Here is an 18,961-nt window from a genome sequence, read left to right as displayed (position 1 = left end):
TTAACTGCCAAAGCGATCGTGAGGGCGCGATCGATCAGCAACGAAAAGGTCATGGAGAAGCCTGGTATTTGAGCGTTCGCCAGTTTGCCGACCAACGATCGAATAGGTCGCCAGCACCAGGGCAGAACGGATCAGAGAGAAGAATCCTCGGTCTAGGCGGAGGGATTTAATTGGCTTCTTGTAGCGGCAGGAAAGCGAGCCAGGTTTCCGTTACCACCATCGCGGCACAACCGGAAACCGGTGATCCCCCCCAGAAGAATGTTTTGGGCCACTTGAAAGGTTAATTTATTTGCTGCGATCATCCCGCGCACGTTGGTATGCCGTGTAAAGGTTTCGGAACCACCGTACAGGAATGTGCTAAAGTTAGACTCAAACGTGCGTTTGTGACGGACTGGTTCGCCCATTATGTCACTCGATTGAATGTGTGCAGTCTTTACGGCCAGGCGCTAGCTTTCGACCGTTTCCAATTGAAACTCCATGTAGTGTTGCTCCATCTGGTGCTATGTTGTGTTTGGTTAGCACGCGGCCAACGCTGCTCCGCCAGCAGTAACACTAGCGTTCGTAATTTATGGACACTCCTGGTTTTGAGATCATTCCGCTGAGTTACGGCAGTTCCACAACCTGGGGAGCCGTGATCCGATCCACTCCACTGCCCTTGTCACACGCATAGCCTCCGACGAGGGCTCGACACTGGAGCCCTCGGCCAGGAATGCTACCGTCAAGCACCGCAATCAAACGTAACACCACTAAGCGAAACTTGCTGACGTTGTGTCTTCTCGTCTGCACGTTGCATTTTGCAGCGTAGACTGTCTCGTAGATTAGATACAAACGACCTTTTTGGCTCGCGCCGTCCAACGCAAGGTACGCAAAGTTCCAACGCTTCTTCCTTCTACGGTTCAAACGTGCTCCGGAGGCACAAAGTGGCACGCGGCTCTCGATAAGGGCGGTGGGGGACCGAAAACAAAAAAAAATCTCAGTTCTTCCAGTGGACTATATGGGGCATGGAATGGAGATTGCAGGGTTTCGATGGTGAGGTTCTAGTGTGTTGTCGGCCCAGTTGCCAACGCCTTCAATGAAGGTCTTGGGAAGTGAAAATGACCGGTTGAAGTTTTGTCGAGTAGAAGATTCAAGTTGAGAAGTGTGAGAACAATGCCCAATTTCCGAATCTCTTCAGCTGTTCCAGTTTGATGGTGCAGCTTCCAACGCTGCGTGACGTGCCCGGAACCGACGCTGACACAAGACAGGAGAGCGTGTGACTGGCGCCCGTGACAAAAGTGCAGCCCTCAGTGTGTTCTATGGAGAGGAAAGAGGAAAAGGAAAAGGTGAAAGCACATCGCAAACGTTCCGGGGACCATTCCGTGCGGAGAGAAAATCTGCCGACCCCACCGCCAGATCCGACGATCGATCGGCGGCCGGAGGTCAGCGGGCCCACCGATGGTTGCGCCGGGTTGGCAGCGAACGAACCGTCGCCACCGTGCGACTCGTACGGCGGTTATCACGAGACGGATCCGTTCAAGCGGCTCTACACGTACCGAGAACGGGAGGCCCAATTTTTGCGCCTGTTGTGTGATAATGAGCCCGCGTGTAGACAGACGGCGGCGGCGGCGGCGGCGGCGGCGGCGGCGGCCCCCGCAGTGCCGGCCGGCGAGCAGCAGGAGAAGGATGCTTGGCTTGGCGCCGACCCCGGGTTCGAGTCGGCCAACGACTTTCTGATGCTGATGAACCGCGCCGGACCGTCGGTGGCGGCCGCCCTGTCGACGAAGGACGCCATAGACCAGCTGGACCGGTTGCACGAGCTGATCGGTCAGTTCCTGACCGTGCAGGAGCAGAACATGCGGATGGCATGGCAGTTGAAAAACGTGGAAACGTTGCGCAAGCTAAAGTTGATGCAAATAGCGGTAAGTCTGGTGGCGTCGCGTTGGCGTTGTGTCCGGTGGTGACCCTTACGCAATCCTTCCACTAGATCGCGAAAGATCCGGAATCGTTCATTGCCGGTCAGGGGGACGACCCGTCCGACAACGATCTGTTGGACAACGAGATCGAACAGAACTTGGCGTTGCTGGAGACGATCCTGGCCGCTGGCAACACTGCCAGCAGCAAGCGTTCCAGCTCCAAGAGGTGCGTACTTTTGGGCCGTGCTGTGCCATAGTGGAAGGGGCCGTAATGGATTGTTACATTACAGGGAGCGTAGCAAATCGGTGATCAACGAGGAGATTGCCAACTTCCAGTTGGCCAGGAAGGAGTCGAGTGGTCGGAACTACTCGCTGCGGCGCCAGAGCGCCATCTCCGACTTCAAACCGAAGGTGTCCAAATGGACGAAAGTGAAGGCGGCCTTCAAGTGGGAAAAGACTAGTGCACTGCCAGCGAACGAAATCAAGAGCTCGGAGGCGATGATGATACCGGTGAACAACGAGGTGGCCCGGTAGGTGGTCCAGTGGTGCGTGAGGCTCACGGAATGTTTCTAACCCGCCACACGGTTGACTCTCCGCAGATACCTTCGGGTGCCGTCGATTCCCTGTGTCGGCAGTTCCGGCGACTCTGTGTTTAGCTCCTCGTCCGGGATCGTCGTAAGCGGCGGATCGGCTCCCGGTACGCCTGGTGAGAACAGTTTGGCCAGCTCCACGGAAAACCTTACCGACATGAACGAGGAACCGGCCGGCCGAGATAAACGTAAGCGCCACATACAGCAGCCTTTGTTATTGCTTCCCTGTGCTCTCCTCACGATGTTGACGATCAGGTGATCCTGGCGCGCGCCACGAATAAGTTTGTCTACATTTACCTCGGTTGCTTCGACCGAAATCGGGTTTTTGAGGAGTTGCCACGTTGCAATGCTGTCCATATGCACTTAAAATCAATCATGTGGATTTGTTTGTGTTTGCTGTAGTTTTGTTTGAACTGTTGAATTGTGTACCAATTTAATCGCTGGATCGTACTAGATTTTACTTAAAATGTTCCCTAACGTGTGCCGGTGTATTTAAGCTTCAACATAGTAATGTGTTCATCGATCGTGGTCATCTATTTGGCCCTCGAGTTTGTCTCTCCTGAGCCACATTGCATCAATTGGTTGGATTCAGTGCGATTTGACAAACAGATTTGATGCGGAATTGTTTCCCATATCTGCCCGAAGAAGGCCCGCTGCTGGGCCGCGGGACGAAGCGCGCACTGTTTATTTTCGCTGCTAAGTAACGGATCATCTCAAAACACTGTCGAGAGAATGAAGGGGCCTTCGAATTAATCCTCAAATCGCTGGTCCCACACGGGAATCCGCAACGGGGAATGCAAAATGTGCTGTACGTTGAAATTTGAACTGTTCTTTTTTGGGTGTTTCGAACAACGACGAACAACGCTGGACGCGGCTGCAGGCTCTTCTGGAAAAGCAGGATTCCTGTCTGCCGGCCGGAATTTGGATAAATATTTGTACGAAAGGCACCGGGCAGGCAGCACCGATCCGCGATCGGACTTCTTCCAAGAAGTTCGCGCCGCACACCGCGCTATCGGGGGGCTATTTTGGTTGTCAAAACGAGGGAAAGCAAACTTTTGGACGAAAACCAACAAAGACCACGGGCAGCGCCGGCAAGAAAAATGAACAGCACAAAAGTGGAAAAAATCACAAATTACGCCGTGCGTGTCGGGATGAGAGTTCGTGCTAAGAGGTGGGCACGTTCGGCGGTTCCTAGCGTTCCGTTCCGTCCCCCGGGTTGGCCGACCCGCGCGATCGCGGTTGGGTGGTTTGTTTAGAGTAGCGCGCCAAACAGTAGCCCGGCGCTAATGGGCGAGCGTTACCTGGCGCCAGGCGCGTTGGTGCTTAAAGGCGGTTCCCCGCCGACGATCAGACGGCCACGCGGCACATTTGGGGTGTGATTTACGTCAAAACCGAAGATACGATGGTCCTCGGAGAAATCTGGGGCGCCTCCACTCGGCCGACTAAGGGGTTGGTAAGCGTCTACGTGTGTGTGTGTGATGCAATTCAGTTGCTCCCGAGTGTTGCTCTTGCTAAAGTGATTATGATCTCATTATCTTCACGCACCAACTGTTTTCTGTCCTGGACCAAAACGGATCCAAGGTGGTCGCATTGGTTGAAACTCTTGGAAATGCTCTATTGAGAGGAACTTGCGTAACTTTCATAGGCACTAAAAGGTAGCATAGGTAGGGTAGGTCGAAGCGTTATCCTGGTCGGTGCACTCGAACTCTTCACACATTGGTTGCGTCTGGCGCTGCTTACGGGCACCGAATTCGGCCACCGGCTCAGGGGAAAAACTCTCGTGCCCACCCGCACGGCCATTGAATACCGCCGGGCCAACGAAACCCCAAAATACCAGGTCGAATGGAGCGTGAAAGGAATTTTCCTGGCGCGGGGAGCGGTTGGGAAGCTATTTTTAAACCTTCTCACACGGCCCCCTGGGTAGCTCTCTTGCAGTACGCCGGGGTGTGTAGTACGCCACACCTGTAAGAGTGGACGAGCATGGATTCGCCAGTCGACGGGCGTGGGCTGCAGATAGTGGCCTTTTCCGTGGCCCTTTTCCCTTTCAAGTCTACCAGGCGGTTGTGGACCGTGGTCTTTTGAAGTTGTTGGAATTTATCCTTGGTCAGATGTGGTGTTGTTCCAATTGGACCTAGTTTTTCCTATACGTGTAATATCTAGATTTAAATGGTTCTCGACTATTTTGTGCTTTTGCAGATGGGCGAATGTCCTGAAATGGACCAGAACCTTCAAGAGGAGAGCTGTCCAAACTTTCTCCAGCTTTAGTTTCGAATCATATCTAGACGCGGAGTCAAGTTCCATTCTTCTGATTCCCCTTGTATGCATCTACGACAGTTGATGGCCCAGAAAAAAGGGTAAACAGACAAAACCGTTTAGGATGTCACACCCAGGCGAACGAAATGCAATGAATTGGCGATGCATGCAGCCGAGGCAGGGAGACTGCAACCAAGCCAGTTGCAACGCCACCCGGCAACGGCATTGACCGGCACGGCACGAGCACGAGAGGGCGTTTGGAGTGATTTTATAAATAATCCCTCAACCAGCGACACGGTGGCAACGCGGTTGCAAGAACGCCACAACAACGTAACACGCCACCGGTTCATGCCGTGGGCCGTGGGGTACGCTCGGTGCAATGCGTGCGAAGCGATGCGGTTCCGGGTTCACGGCGAGCACAGTTGGGGAGCACGATTTGGGCCGTTCTCGACCCACTCGAGTCCGGCGAGGTACGCGGCGCGGGTTCAGCATTCCCGTGGATTCGCCTTGGAGTTGCCACGGCGTGCCGTTGCCAGGGCTAATCGTAGTAGCAACGAGGAGCCGACCCTGGACACCCCCGGTAGGGCGTTCCCCGCCTCGCCTGGCGTACGATGCGTGGTCGCGTCGCCCCTGTGCGCCGCGTGTGCGTTTGAAAATATGCTATGACATAATCGGGCTATTTATAGACCACCGAGAAGCGATGCTGCCAATTCGCTGGCTCCTTTCCGTGATCGCTCGGCGCTGCACTCCGTCGGGTAGACTTGTTGGGTTTTCCGAGACACACCCCCGGCCCCGTCCCGGCCTCTCGTGGCGGATCAGTCTCCCCTGAGGTCGGTGTTTCCGGTGCGGCCATGCGGCTCTAAGTGTGATGACGCGATCCACAAGCAGTCTGCCGGAGGGCGTACCAGCTCTCCACAGAGACCACGCACTCACTCTCTCTTTCTCTCTCTGGTCGAGTAGAAACAGGTGATTTTACTTTCAATTGACACACCGGCGCGCATCATTAGGGGTAAACTAGGTCAAACCGTTGGTGACGACGAGCTCGTCAATCGCAGGACTGGACCCGAACGAGACGACCAGCGGCCAGCAGACCAGCGCGTTTCTTTCCCTACGCCCGGTCCTGATTTCCCGTTGCTTTTCCGAGTTTCCGAACCGTCCTCTCCGGCCAGCCGCTGACTGGTTGGCTACGGGAACAATAAACAAACTTAAAATAATCGCAAAACCGATCATCAGCTTCTCCGACAGCGATAGGGTTCTGGTTTGTATCAGCCGACACTTCGGTCACACACGGCCGCCAATCGACTTCCACACTAGCGTCAAAGGTGAAACATCTTTATGCTGCTAATACTTGGCAGCTATCGGTCTAGATGCCGAAGAATTTGAGGTTCGCAGGAAAAGTCCATCTTGCTAGTCGCGTTCGAAGTCGCAGTGCCGGCTACGGGCCTGCATGTATCACTCAATTTTAGATGAAGATCAACGATCGCAACTGCTTTACGGTTTTTTCGTTTGATTTAACTTTCTGCATGTTATCAATGGAACGTTTGAAGGTTTCTTTTGTTCTGGAAGTCGTATGCAGAAAGGTACGTGGTATGTTTGCGCGAGTTTAGCACAGTATGCCCCGTAGACAGAAGGGCGTACAGAATTGAGTGGTTTGAATGGCAAACGTGGACAAATTATGTGAAACAAAATGTTGAAAGAAACAATAGGGACATGCAGTGGGCATCTTCCGAAGGTGCCAATACGTAACGCTTATTAATGAGGTGTGTCTATTTCCATCGACTTCGCCGGGAACGAGGAAAAGGGTTTGGATTTAGTAAATAACAGCAGCGGCGGAATGGACCAGCAGCAACCAAACAACGTCCGACAAAATTATGTGACCTTTGAACATTTCCGCCCCACATCCTTGGGTGGAGTGTGTGTATGGGGCGATCGTTATTTATGATCGCGGGACGTATGTTTTCCATTTGCCAGCCCGGTGCGGTACCGATGAAAAGGCTTTTCCGGCTTCTCGCCCGGTTCGCTTCTCGCTAATGGAAGCCAACTGTTACCTCGGGGGGGTTGCTCGTTCACTATTGTACGTTCCAACCACCGTTGCCGCTGGTCTTCGAATTGGAAAAGGAATGAATTCGATTGCATTTCGGCATCCGATGGGTGCAATATTGTTGCAACGTGTGCGCGTCATCGATCAGCACGATTTGTGTCATTTACTGGTCTGGCACGATCGATAGTTGATCGGTGAAGAGCCGAGTTTAAATCGTCCGCCACTCTTTGGTTGTGTTCTGTTTCACTATCCTCTAGCACAGCATCTTATAGACTTTGTTAAGCGTTCCTGAACTCACCGTGCTTAATCTGCGCCATTTTATGCAATGATATCTTTGACTAATTCGCTGGCTGAAATATTTGGTAGTGTATAACGGTTATGAAAATGTAACAAAAGTGTGAATAAATCCAACCGACCATTGAGGAAAACAATTGTTTAAAACTTGTGAAACTTTCAAATTATTTCTTGAAGTTTCTCACGTTTTCCAAGTTGTCTATTCTATTATAACTATTCTATACTGTATTTTATAACAACTGGACAATGGCAATGGCAATAACAATTGAAAGATCGAACCATTAAACAATTGAACTTTGAGTTTGAAATACGATTCAGTTACGGCTTCCAATTCTTCAACAGATCCGTATTGGTTCACTATGTGCTACATGTTGTAAATTTTACTTCTATTATTTTCCTCACAATCTGCTACATTTGTAAGCTATGTTGGAGCATTCAGCAACGCTAGGTATTTATTAAACTACATAGGGATAAGTCGTTTATGGTAAGATTTTTTGCAGTACATTAAAATGCATTGTAGACTAACCATAATGCTGCACTAATCGACTCTTAAACCGAGGATGTCTCTAAAATAGTCACTGTTGAATATGATGTTTTCTTTTCACACACATTATTGCTAATAAATTGAAGTTCTACCTAGCTTTATGCTTTAAAGTTATGGTAAACTTGCTCAATTTTTCGCTTTTCGCCGCGGTATGGGTGCCCCCAAACAAACGTGGCAGAACAAATTGATCGTGTATCGGCCGCGGTGCAAGTAGCCAGTTGGGCAATCGGACCACTTCCGTAGGCGTCAGTCGCGGGGTCGGGCCGCGAAGTAGACAGCGAAACGATCGGAACGATCTGTGGAAAACTCGGAAAGCAAATCTCGGGAAGTGTCGGCGCTATTGCAAAATTTTCGCAATAGCTCCACTCCGGCAGCCCGGCCGGAGTGGAGCGTGGGTCCGAATGCAGGAGACTGTGTGTAGTACTTTCGTCCGCGAGCAGCTCATAAATCAAAGGCAAAGCAATCGGCCCACCGGTCGCGAACTACGACGCGGAACCGTGGCCGCCGCTACCTCATCCGCGGTGGCAATAAATAATGGTTGCAGGACTTTTCTTTTTCCCAGCCGTTGCCGTTCCGCGTGTGTGGCCAAGGAAAGTGTTGCCATTTTGGCCATTCGCAACTTTTCTGCCATCTTCTGCTTCGTTTTCTAATGCTCGGAGTTTTCGGTGAGACATCGACCGAAGTGGGCCGACGAAAAGAAAATGGCCAAGGTACAACACTCGCGCAATGCTGAAAGGCCGGTTTCTTCATTTTTTGCCTCCATAAACACTCGCCAGGCGCACCCCCGTTGTGTGTCGGGGGTGGAAGCACTGGGAAGTGAAATATTTCAAGTGGTGCTCCTGGTGCACCGGGAAAACCTTGAGCCGATTTTTATAACTTTCCACTGATGGAGGAACCCATCATTGTTTAGACGCAAACGTTTGCGTCGAATATCGAAGTCAAAGTCACGCAAGCCAGCCGTTTGCAAACACCGCAGGCCACAAGTGCGAACGAAAATATTGCAACCAAGGATCATAATCCACAGTAAACGAGGCGAATTTTCCGGGACTTTGGATTAGTGATTTTTGATCCAAAAAAAAAAAAAAAAAAATCGCAACCAACTGCACGCTCGAATCCGCGGTGAGCTCTATCCTCCGAGCGCGGCTCGCCAATTTGCCGACAGACAGTGAGTCGGGACATGTTTATGTTTATTTATTTTTCGCGCAGCTCGTAGTTCCGTACCACGCTGCACCGTTTTTCACACACAATGCCCGAACGCCCGCCGCCCGTCTGTCGCCGTGCGTGATCGTGTTTGTTTGCCTTGGGATGGAAATTTTGACTTGCGGCCGACCGCTCCGATTGTCACCACTCTCTCTCACTCTTGCTCACTCTTTGACTGGCGGCCATGTTGGCTGACGGTTAACGCTTCCGGATGACGACGAAATTTTCCGACGAACGCCGAGCGTGCCCTTGGGGTTTGGAGTTTTCCTCGAAACAGTAGCCGCCGGGTCCGGAGAGGATATTAAAACCTCAAACAATGCTCAGTGCGACTTGGGGCGACATGCGGCGATATGCGTCACTGGCTAGTGGCCCAATTACATGGGATGATCTTTATGATCCCGACGAGATGCTCTTGATCGTGTTTTTTGTGTGTCAAAATTGGATCTTAATAGGTTTTGAATTATGGGAACAAAAGTGTGAGCAATCATTAAACAGAATCATATAAATCAGTGTGGCCAACGTGACGCTACGAATAGATTGATGCCGTTTTGGGTTGCATTGTTTATGCATGCTGCCGTGCCGAGTGATGTAACCGTTTGTAATGCGTTGCCATTAGACTTGCATTGTCGATTGGCACAAAATTGGCCAACAAGAATATCAACTTGTCCCGCCCCCATCTGTTTCTCTCTCTCTCTCTCGCTCCCTATGACTCCCTTTCATTTTCCCGCCACAATTTGCCCCAGCTGCCAAGACCAGGACGAGGAATGCATTCGATCAATAAATAAATCGACCCACTATGAGGCCATCATCGATCAGCACGTTTGATCGATGCTAAATGGCGTTCGGCGCAGAGTGTGTTAGCATTACAAGCGGCTCTGTTGGCCCCACTCTGCTCTGGGCCCAACTCTGCTCCGCCCTCGGCCAAAGAAAATAGACCGCCGCACGGGGGACTTTGATTTTCAAACCCACGTCATCGCACGCACTGCTCTAGATGTCATGTAAAAATAGTAACCTGCAGTACACCGCAATAGAAGCATCGTAAGTAAGAGCTGAATTAAGACATACCCCAGATGAAAGTGCAAGGACCCATCGTGCGTAAAAACGAGGAAGCTAAATCGAGCAAAGCGCGTTGGTGGTTGGACCTGAATCGAAAGATAAATCAAAGCCGGTGCACGTGGGACGCGCACTTACCGTGAACCGGGACAATGCCAAGCCGTGGTGGCGTGGTGTGCAGCTCCGAACTGACGCACGCACCGCGCGTATCGGGTGCAGGTGTGGCGATCCTTTCGCTTAGCGGAACAATGACCGAAAGATCCCCCAGAGGGCGAATCGTCCACTTTTCCGGTGTGGTGTGTTTTACATTTTCTAGAAATTCGCGTCCGGTTGGCACGGGAATGAGAAGAACCAGATGATGGGACATCCGATCTGGACGGATCGGTGCCATTCGCAGTTCAAAGAGCGTTTACTGGCCAGCATGATCTCGTAAGTCGTAAACCCGGTGCCCGGCATTCCGTGGCTGGTAAAATAAATTGGCGGAATCATGGCGCTCCGGCGTACTGGAGGACTATTCTTGGAACATGCCCGGGTAGACATAGTAAGGGGCAAACTTTTAAACGGAACCGGCACCGGCACGAACCCGTCCGTTGCGCAATGATACGGTTCCTGTGTACGTACATCAGCTGCTCGCTGGAAGGATCGAAAAGTACAGCTTATTTCGTCAATGGCCGAAAGACCGTAAACCGAGTTTACGACTTTCGGCGAGCCGAGCGCACCGAACGGATATTTATGAACGGTGTGTTTTTGGAAGCATTTTATACGGCTTTCGTACCACGACGCAAGCTTCTTAACGGCCGCGGCTAGTATAAATAAGCCGCGCGGGAACCCTTCCATCTGTTGCTTGCTCCTCCTATTGCAGCGGCATTCCACATTCACACATTCGGCATCCACATTCGGCCGCTTTCCGGCAGCACATTCCAACACGTGCAATTGGGAGCAACACTACTGGGAGGCCAGGAACACGCAGACATTTTTTATGTTATTTTATTGAGACCTCCGCACGCACCGGTCAAGCTGATGCTGAAACTCAGATCTGAAATCAAATCAATTGCTTCTTGGTTCTTACGGCAGAAAGTGCATAAAACTCCCAGTCTAGTTGGGTATAGTTGGGGTGGGGCGATTTCCGGCCCTTAACGGCCCTTCCGGAGGTTTCCAGTATGGCAGACTGGCGAGTCTATAATTTTTCATTCGAACCTTGTGTGGAATTAACCAGAAGGGCCCACAAATCACAAACACGAACAGTGTTTTACATAGTGTTAGCACCCGCTGATAGAGCAGTCGGTAACGCTCGTCGATGTCACGCAGCTGGCCTAGGTTCGAATCCCCCCAGATATCGGCGTGACTGGGGGGTTGGCGCGAACCAATAACCCCGCCCGTAAAAACTGAACCGTTACAGAGAGCATCAGAGATTAACATTGTCTCTGGTGCAGGCTCAGACCGCTCAGCGGTTGTTGTCCAGTAAGAAGAAGTTTTACATAGTGACGTGAGCAGGCCTATGACTCTCCCATTATATCCGGATTTTAACTGGATCTGGGTTATTAAAATGAAACGGATTGTAAATGCTAAAGAAACCGTCTGTAGGATTTTCATACTTAGTATCGAATACTATCAATTCCTCTATTCATTGTTACCGACTTTCGCTGGCTTAAGCTTGCCCTAGCGAGAATAACTTCACAGCGAGAATAACTCTCCCATCTAGTAGTCCTTCTCGTTGTATTTTAAACACTGTTTCTTCGGGATATCCTCAGGTCGGATATGGTCTATTGGACGGGTGTGCTAAGGAAGTGAAGTCAATGGAAATTTAGCTCACCAAGAAGTCGAATTGGGACGCTTCTATATTTGGGATCCAACTAAAAGTCCAACAATCCGTCAAGTAATTGTCCCATTTAACATTTGGTTATCAACTCTGATTTTACTACTTGATGTGTTTGAATTTGGAATGGTTCTATGTTGCAATAGTGCAAGCTGGGACTGAATATGGAGTTGAAATGGACAGTTCAGCCGAAACCAGACGATCTTTAGGGGCAGGTTAAAATGAATGCATTAGCAACATTACCTTTCAATTTCTGTTGCAACCCACAGCAATTAGTGCCAACAAATAACACCAGACATCGTGGAACTGCTTACGTAACCGCTCTATTAATCAATTCCTATGCGAAAGACGTCACTTGAATGCAAAAATGCGGCTTCAAAAATATCAGCAATCTGAACACACCAATGCAGCGCAATGTTATTATTCTTTATTCAGAAGGTAAACCACCAGAGGAGAGCCAGACAATTGCAAAAAATGGCGGCCGCACATGCGGATGCACGTAAGTGGAGTGTGAAAAAAAAGGCACCGAGTCATGCTGCGAAAGAACGGCGGCCTGGCCACACCAATAATGCGCGATCATTTAATCGCACTAAAAAGCGCGCTCACACATTAACAGTTTCGGGGCCTGTGTAAAGTAAACAAGTCGTAAACCCGAGACGAAACTCCCGAAACCCCCAACGGCGGCGCGGTCCCTGATCGCGGCGGCCCGTTCGTAGCAGGATTCTGCGAGTGACTGTTGGTGTATGTGTGTGGGGGGAGTGTGGGGCTGCAAGCTTGGGCAAGTCGCAAAGTGCCGCCCGCGTCGGCAGAGTGGCCGCAAAACGGAGCACACTTTTGTTGTTGTTTGGTTGGTTGGAAAAGTGAAAACATATGGTTCCGGTCCGGGCGGCCGCTTGTGGACTACGCGTACCAAACCCGCTATTGTTCGAGTTCGACGGGTGTGGGGGTAAAAAAAGGAAAGAAAACGCATGCACGCACCGATCGTCTTGGCTCTAGATCCCTCTGGAGGTGATCCTCACGCTCCGCTCGCTTTCTCTCTCGATGGCTGCGCGTTGCGTGGGGATCCGATAAAAATATTTCGATCACGCTAAATATAGTCCGGCGTGGCCTTACGCGCTCATTTTCACGACCAGCGGCACACCAACCCAAGTCGGAGTCGGCCGCCTCGCGCGAGAGTGGTGAGGTAGAGGTGGGGTGCGTTCGAAACCGACGGGACCAAACACGAGCACGGGCGGAATTGGTCGATCGTCGATCGCGCTGCGCTTGTGGGCGATGTCGTTGTGTCTTCATCATCATCGTCGTCGTAGTCGTCGTCAATTTAGTTAATTGTTTACTAGCTGACGACGACAACGGATCTTCGTCAGGCCACCGCCGATAGACAGTCTGGTGTCACACGCTGTCTCTCTGCTCTCTCTCTCTCCGTTGACAGACGGCAAGCGAGACTCGGTGAAGAGCGCGTCGGAGCGAGGCAGCCAGGAGGAGGACGCCCGCCGCTCACGGTCCCTCGATGGCGAAGCAATTCTCGAACCGATCCGGCAAATGGATAAGGTAAGCCAGCGGCCGACGGGCCCTTCGGATCCGATCATTGTCCTAACTTTTGTTTTATTCGCTTCGCAGAACAAAAACAAGTCCGCCTGGAGTAAGGTGAAGGGCATCGTGAAGAACCACCGGGGGTCGCTGAAGTCGAACGAATCGCGTCGGAACGCGACGAAACCGTCCAACAGTGTCGGCTGCAGCCGGGAGGCGAGTCCGTGCGAGTCGATGGAGGCCTGCGAGCTGATGACGCACGGGCGCGATCGCTCGGATTCGTTCTCGTCCAGCCAAACTTCGCCCGGCCACCGAACGGCGACGACCCCGACGTTTCTGCTGCTCCCTGGAGCGGGAACCGGCGGCGAAACCCAAAGTGTCCCGAGTGGTCCCAACTCACCGTGCGGCTCGATACCGACCGGTCCGACGATCTCCAGCGGCGACGATGCCGACTGGAAACCGGCGACGGTGCCGGAGTACCGGACCAGCCGCAGTGGCAGCGGCGACAAGGGGGTGCCACCGGCCGCGAAGGCGACGCAGCCGGCCCCGCCGACGACCACCCGAAGTTCGCGCAAAAGCAAACACATACCTGATATCGAATCCGTACCTGAGGGCGTTCCGGTCGAGACCAACAACAGCAGTATTAGTAGTAGGCTAAGAAAGTCGCCCCCGAAGCCGCTGAGTTTGCGGCAGGAAGCGATCGACCTGCCCGGGCCGCTGGACCACTCGCTTGGAAGCGCCGACGGGCCCGCCTCACTGTCCCTGTCGTCGTCGTCGCCCGGTGCCCGGCATTCGCCGAAGCGCCGGAGCTACGCCGGCATTACGTTCGAGCCGGACGGATCGCTTCCGGCGAGCCCGTCCGGGAAGCATTTCACGTTCTTCGGTGCCATCCCAGCGCCCACGGCGCCAGTGTCGGGGTCGGATCAGCGCGTGGTCGAAGTGCCGGAAGGTGATTACTCAAGCGGGGACGTATCGGATCAGACGACACCGAAGCGGCGGCCGTCGCCCAAGAACCGAACGCTGCAGCGCCAGCGGGAGGAAATCGAGCGGCGCTACCAGGAGCTGCAGCAGAAGCTCCAGCGAGAGTTTGACGCCAAACAGCAGGAATGGGAACGGATGCGCCCGGCTGCGCTGCTCCTCAACACCAACCCCCGTAAGTACCCGATCAAATCCGGCGGTCCTGGTGGCTGAACCACTAACGCGAACGCGGGGTTGCGGCGGTTGGTACACGCTTCAGTATTGCTTCTAGTGCACCAGCTGCTGAAGGACGACCCGGGAGGCGGACACGGAGCGATCGGTGGTGGCTCGGCGTCGTCCAAGGCGCAACCCACACCGATCGTGGAGGACAACTTGACGCCGGACTTTAAGAAGAAGCTCAACGAATGGCGCTCGAAGGTAGGAAGAACGGCGGTGTACTGGACAAGCCTTTATCCTTGACCTCGGTGTCCATGTTTTCCAGCACCAGCCCCAGTCGTCGAAGGATGGGGCCGACGGCAAGAAGAAACCCATCACCGACTGGCAGCTGTGGAAGACGGGACAGATCAAGCTCGAGGGCCAAGGATTGAAGCAGCTGCCCGACGCCAAAGACCTGCCGGAGGATTTCCAGAAAAAGCTATGTAAGTAGAGCCCGACCGCCACAGCGACTTTTCCGTTAACCTTATACTCCCTTCTCCGTAGCCGAGTGGAAACAGATGAAGGCCGCAAACAAGGTGCCACCGTACACCAACCAAACGTCGCCGGGTGTGGCATGCGGATCGGGGTCGGCAACGGGCAATGGCGACGGCTCGATGAAACGGCACCAAGCGAAGGCGTGCGGTGGGGCTGTCAAGAAATCGAAAACCGCCGACGAACTGGAGAAGGACAAACATCAGTCGCAGTTCCATCAGCAGCAGCAGCAACAACAACAGCAACAGCAGCACAAGGCCGAAGGGCTGTCGAAGCTCAAGGCGCTGGTCAGTACCTCGGAGGCGCCCAAAAAGGAGCTGGTCGTGCAAACGACGAAGGGCTTCATCAAGTTCGAGGGTATCTCGCGCAAGTTCACGCGCAAGCTGTTCGAGTGGGAGAAGGCGAAAAACATCGCCCCGGAAGCGTCGACCATCGCGCTGCTACATCCGGGCTACGCACCGGTCGTGGTGGAGAGCCGGGGCGTTCTACTGGTGGACACAAAGCGTAAGTTCCCGTTGGTTTCGACGAACTGGCGGTGAACTTTAAATTTCTGTTTGGTTTTGTAGGTGAAAAGTCACCGGGGCTGGTGCGATCGCTCTCCATGGACAGCATTGCGCCGAACCCGTCCGCCTCGTCCATCTCGCACCAACCGTCGAGCCTCTCGCTGAACGATGCCGACGAGCTGAAGGACCCGGATAAGGACAGCGCGTCCAACAACCGGCGCGTGTCGTCGAACCCGGAGCTTGAGCTGAGCGCCGAACGGGAGGAGCCCGGTGCCGTGCTGGTGGAAGTGGAAGACGACGTGCTCGAGATGGCCGATCCCTTGCCGGCAACGGCCGTCGATCGGAGGCAATCGACAACGCTCAGCCCGAACCAGAAAGCCAAAGAGTAAGTGTAGAGGAGTGATGGCGGCAGCCGCAGGTTTAACGGTGCGCTCTTTGTAGGCCTGGCTATGCGTCGAGACCTTCCAGCAACAGCAGCACGATCCTGAAGGATTCCACCAAGCTGCTGATCCGGCTGAGCGAACAGGACTCGGTCGACCGGGACGAGGTGCGTCGGCTGAAGATCGTGCTCCGGGCGCTGATCGCCACGCTGCCCGAGTTTGTTGAGACCGGCTCGCGGGACAGCATCGCGTTTTTCGCCTACATGAAGGACCTGGCACTAGACGTGCTCCGCCAGTTGCACCGCTTCGACGACGGCACGCCGAAGGATGCGGGTGAGGTGCTCGCCAACGTGCTGTCCATCAACGGGCTGGTGGCGGAGCTGAAGAAGTCGCTCCACGCGTACATGAAGTACGCGACGGGCGGTGCGAATGGGCGCAACGACGAGGAGATACCGCAGATCAGTATTACGCCGGCGGCCATCGGAGCCCAGGCGACGACCTCCATCCAGCGGACGGAAGACTCGTTCCGCAGCATGGCCACCATCAACGTGACCCCGACTTTCGTGTGCAATGCGGTGCGCGTGAAAACCGTTGACGTGGCGGTGTCCAGCCCGGTGCACCGGTTAGTACCCGTGAGCTCCGAATCGGACCCGGTACCGGTGACGTCACCCGACGATTCATCGGCCCCGCGCAAGGAGTTGGTCCCGCGCAAGGAGTCTCCCGAGAAGGAGGCACGGGAGCCGACGGGTGGCAAAAAGCTGCAGCGCAACCTGAGCAACGGCAGCCGCCGGAAGACGCGCATCAAGCGGATGGGCTCGCGGCAGAGCAGCAAAACGGAGAGTGACAGTGACGACAGCGCGCCGAACTGTGCGCTGGATGTGCCGCGCAAGACGAAACGGAAGACGAGTCGGGCGAAAAAGTCGTCCTTCGATTCGACGGAACGGCTGGCCACCGGCGAGCGGTCGGCCGGCGGCGAGGACGTGGTGTACGTGTTGAAGATCAAACCGGGCCAGAAGATCGAGCAGGTGGAGCACCCGCTGCCACAGAACGCGCTCATGACGATGGCCGGCCCAGAAGAGGGGCTCATCTCGCCGCCGGGAGCCTGCGGGGAGCTCCTAATCGAGGAGCCGGCCATCGTGACCACAGTGGCCACTGCGGTCACGACGAGTGTGCTGGTGAAAACGAAACGAAAAATTTTCACCACACTCGAGGCCGGGCCGCTCCCGCCTGGTGAGTTGCTTCCGAAGGTCGCCATCAGCCAGGAGCTCGAGTCCGGCTCGGGTGCCTCGGATCGGAACGAAGCGGAAACGGTCGCGACGGTGCCGTACGGTGCGGCCGAGCAGAGTCGCGTCACCAATCTGCCGCCGTTGCCACAGTCGCCGGGCATGCAGCGACGACTTCATGACCACCACGGCCTCCACCAGAAGGCCCCGAACAAGGAGCTGTCGCCGAACATACGGATCATGATCGCCAAGTACAACCAGCGGCTCTCGACGGAGAAGCCGGGGACCTCGCCGCACAGTTCGGGCTCCTGCTCACCGGTCGCCTGGCGGTCGCCCGTTCTCGACCGGCGCGTGCGCAAGCAGACGGAAAAGTACCAGGACGCGATCCAGCTCTCCAAGTCGGCCAGTGCCGGCAGCTTACGCAAGTCCCTGCGGCACCTGGAAGACGCTTCGGGGCTGCCGGGCGGGCAGGGCTTGACTCTGCTTAGTGGGCGCGATCGGCTAGGGACCGAGGATCGAGCGCCGGTGATCAAATCGTCCAGCACGAGCAAAATCGAGGGTACGACCAGCAAGGCGGCAGAACTGCGCGATTGTCCGAAGGCCAAGGAAGAATCTCCCGAACTCCTGGCCACCTTCTTGGCGTGCGACAGTTTGCGGAGGCGCGACACGCTGTCGCGCCTGGAAAGCCGCCGCGAGGCAGCCCAATCGAAATCTGCCGATCCGCCCTCCGCGGCCAGCGTTCCGTCAGCGTCGGCTACCGGTACGATCCGCAAGGAGCGATTGTACAAGAAGCGCACGGAGTCCCCCATTGCGGCGAGCGGATCAGCGATGGTGTCCCGGGGGGAGAAGTTCTCCCGCTGTCGGTCCGTGCCGAACGAGGAGTGCGCACCGGAGGCGCCGATTTCGTCCAAAGCCCTGAAACCGCCCAGTCCGCGTTTGATTGCCCGCCGGCGGCACCTGGAGCTGCAGCAGCGGACGGGCGAGTGTTCGCGATCGGCGCCGACGACACCGCTCGACGAGAACCGGAGTATCCTCGTGCCGCTGAGCCAGCGGGCGCTGAAGTTGCAGAAGGCCAAGGAAGAGTTTCTTCTGCGGGCACCACTGGCCACTGGCGATCGGTCGGCCGTGTCCACGCCCGAGCCGGTCGCATCCGATTGGAGCAACCGGATGAGTCAGATCAGTGCCACCACCAGCACGGCCTCGAGCGCCCTGGATGCGGGCTGTCCGGATCTACTGCTGATGAAGAGTGCCAGTGCGGGCGTGGTCGACGGTACCTCGGTTACCGACGCCGAGTCGGAGCTCTCGTTGCGCCGCAACGAATCCGGCGAGGTGCGAACGGATGTCGGTGGCGGATCGTCGTCACGCCATAGTATCAGCACCGCGAGTGGTGGCCGCTTCGGAGGACTCTCGAACCTGGCGTCGAAGCTGCGCAAGGTGAAGCTACGGCGCAGCAGCAAGGATCTCAGCAAGATGCACGCCGTCTCGGCCCTCTGCCGCCAGAGTCTGATGGTGGACATCAGTGGGGAGGCCGCGAAACTGGGTAGCGCCCACAGTCTGGGATCGCCGCGAAGCAGCCTCGGTGCCACCGATGAAGCGGATCGCGAAGGTGACAGTGAACCGCTCAAAAAGTCTGGCAGCGTGCAGGCAATCTGTAATCGGTTCCGGCGAACCGGTGATCGCAGCGACGAGCTCAAGAAGAGCCGCAGTTTGGGATTTCTGGAACCCGAGCGGAAGGGTTCCGGATGAAGGTATAGCACGGGGCTGCGCCTGCACCCTGGAGATGTGAAAATATTATCTCGCTTCTGTACTTAGCCGAGGCCGACGTTGCGGTTGGTTAGTTGTACACTTCCCTACGAGCGGACCGGCGACAGTTCCGTTCCGGTTCCGTTGTGTATCTTATTTCTCTTACAATCTGAAGCGCACCCCGGGGGAGCGCGAGGACGCGATTGATTGGCCGGGGATGTCCTCGAGCTTATTACC

General features: G+C 54.7%; 1 protein-coding gene across 1 annotated transcript; it reads left to right on the top strand.

Annotated features, from left to right (window-relative positions):
* The first annotated feature begins 1,295 nt into the window (after positions 1–1,295).
* LOC128273569 (uncharacterized) lies at positions 1,296–18,727 on the top strand. The gene is made up of 11 exons (XM_053011563.1): positions 1,296–1,898; positions 1,964–2,118; positions 2,183–2,422; positions 2,492–2,670; positions 13,113–13,231; positions 13,301–14,363; positions 14,448–14,605; positions 14,670–14,826; positions 14,888–15,379; positions 15,442–15,763; positions 15,820–18,727. The coding sequence occupies exons 1-11, from the start codon at positions 1,296–1,298 to the stop codon at positions 18,725–18,727; spliced, it is 6,396 nt and encodes a 2,131-aa protein (XP_052867523.1).
* The last annotated feature ends 234 nt before the right edge of the window (positions 18,728–18,961 follow it).

Source organism: Anopheles cruzii, chromosome 3, assembly GCF_943734635.1.
Source record: "Anopheles cruzii chromosome 3, idAnoCruzAS_RS32_06, whole genome shotgun sequence".
Classification (NCBI taxonomy): Eukaryota; Metazoa; Arthropoda; class Insecta; order Diptera; family Culicidae; genus Anopheles; species Anopheles cruzii.
This window is presented reverse-complemented; position numbering and strand designations above follow the sequence as displayed.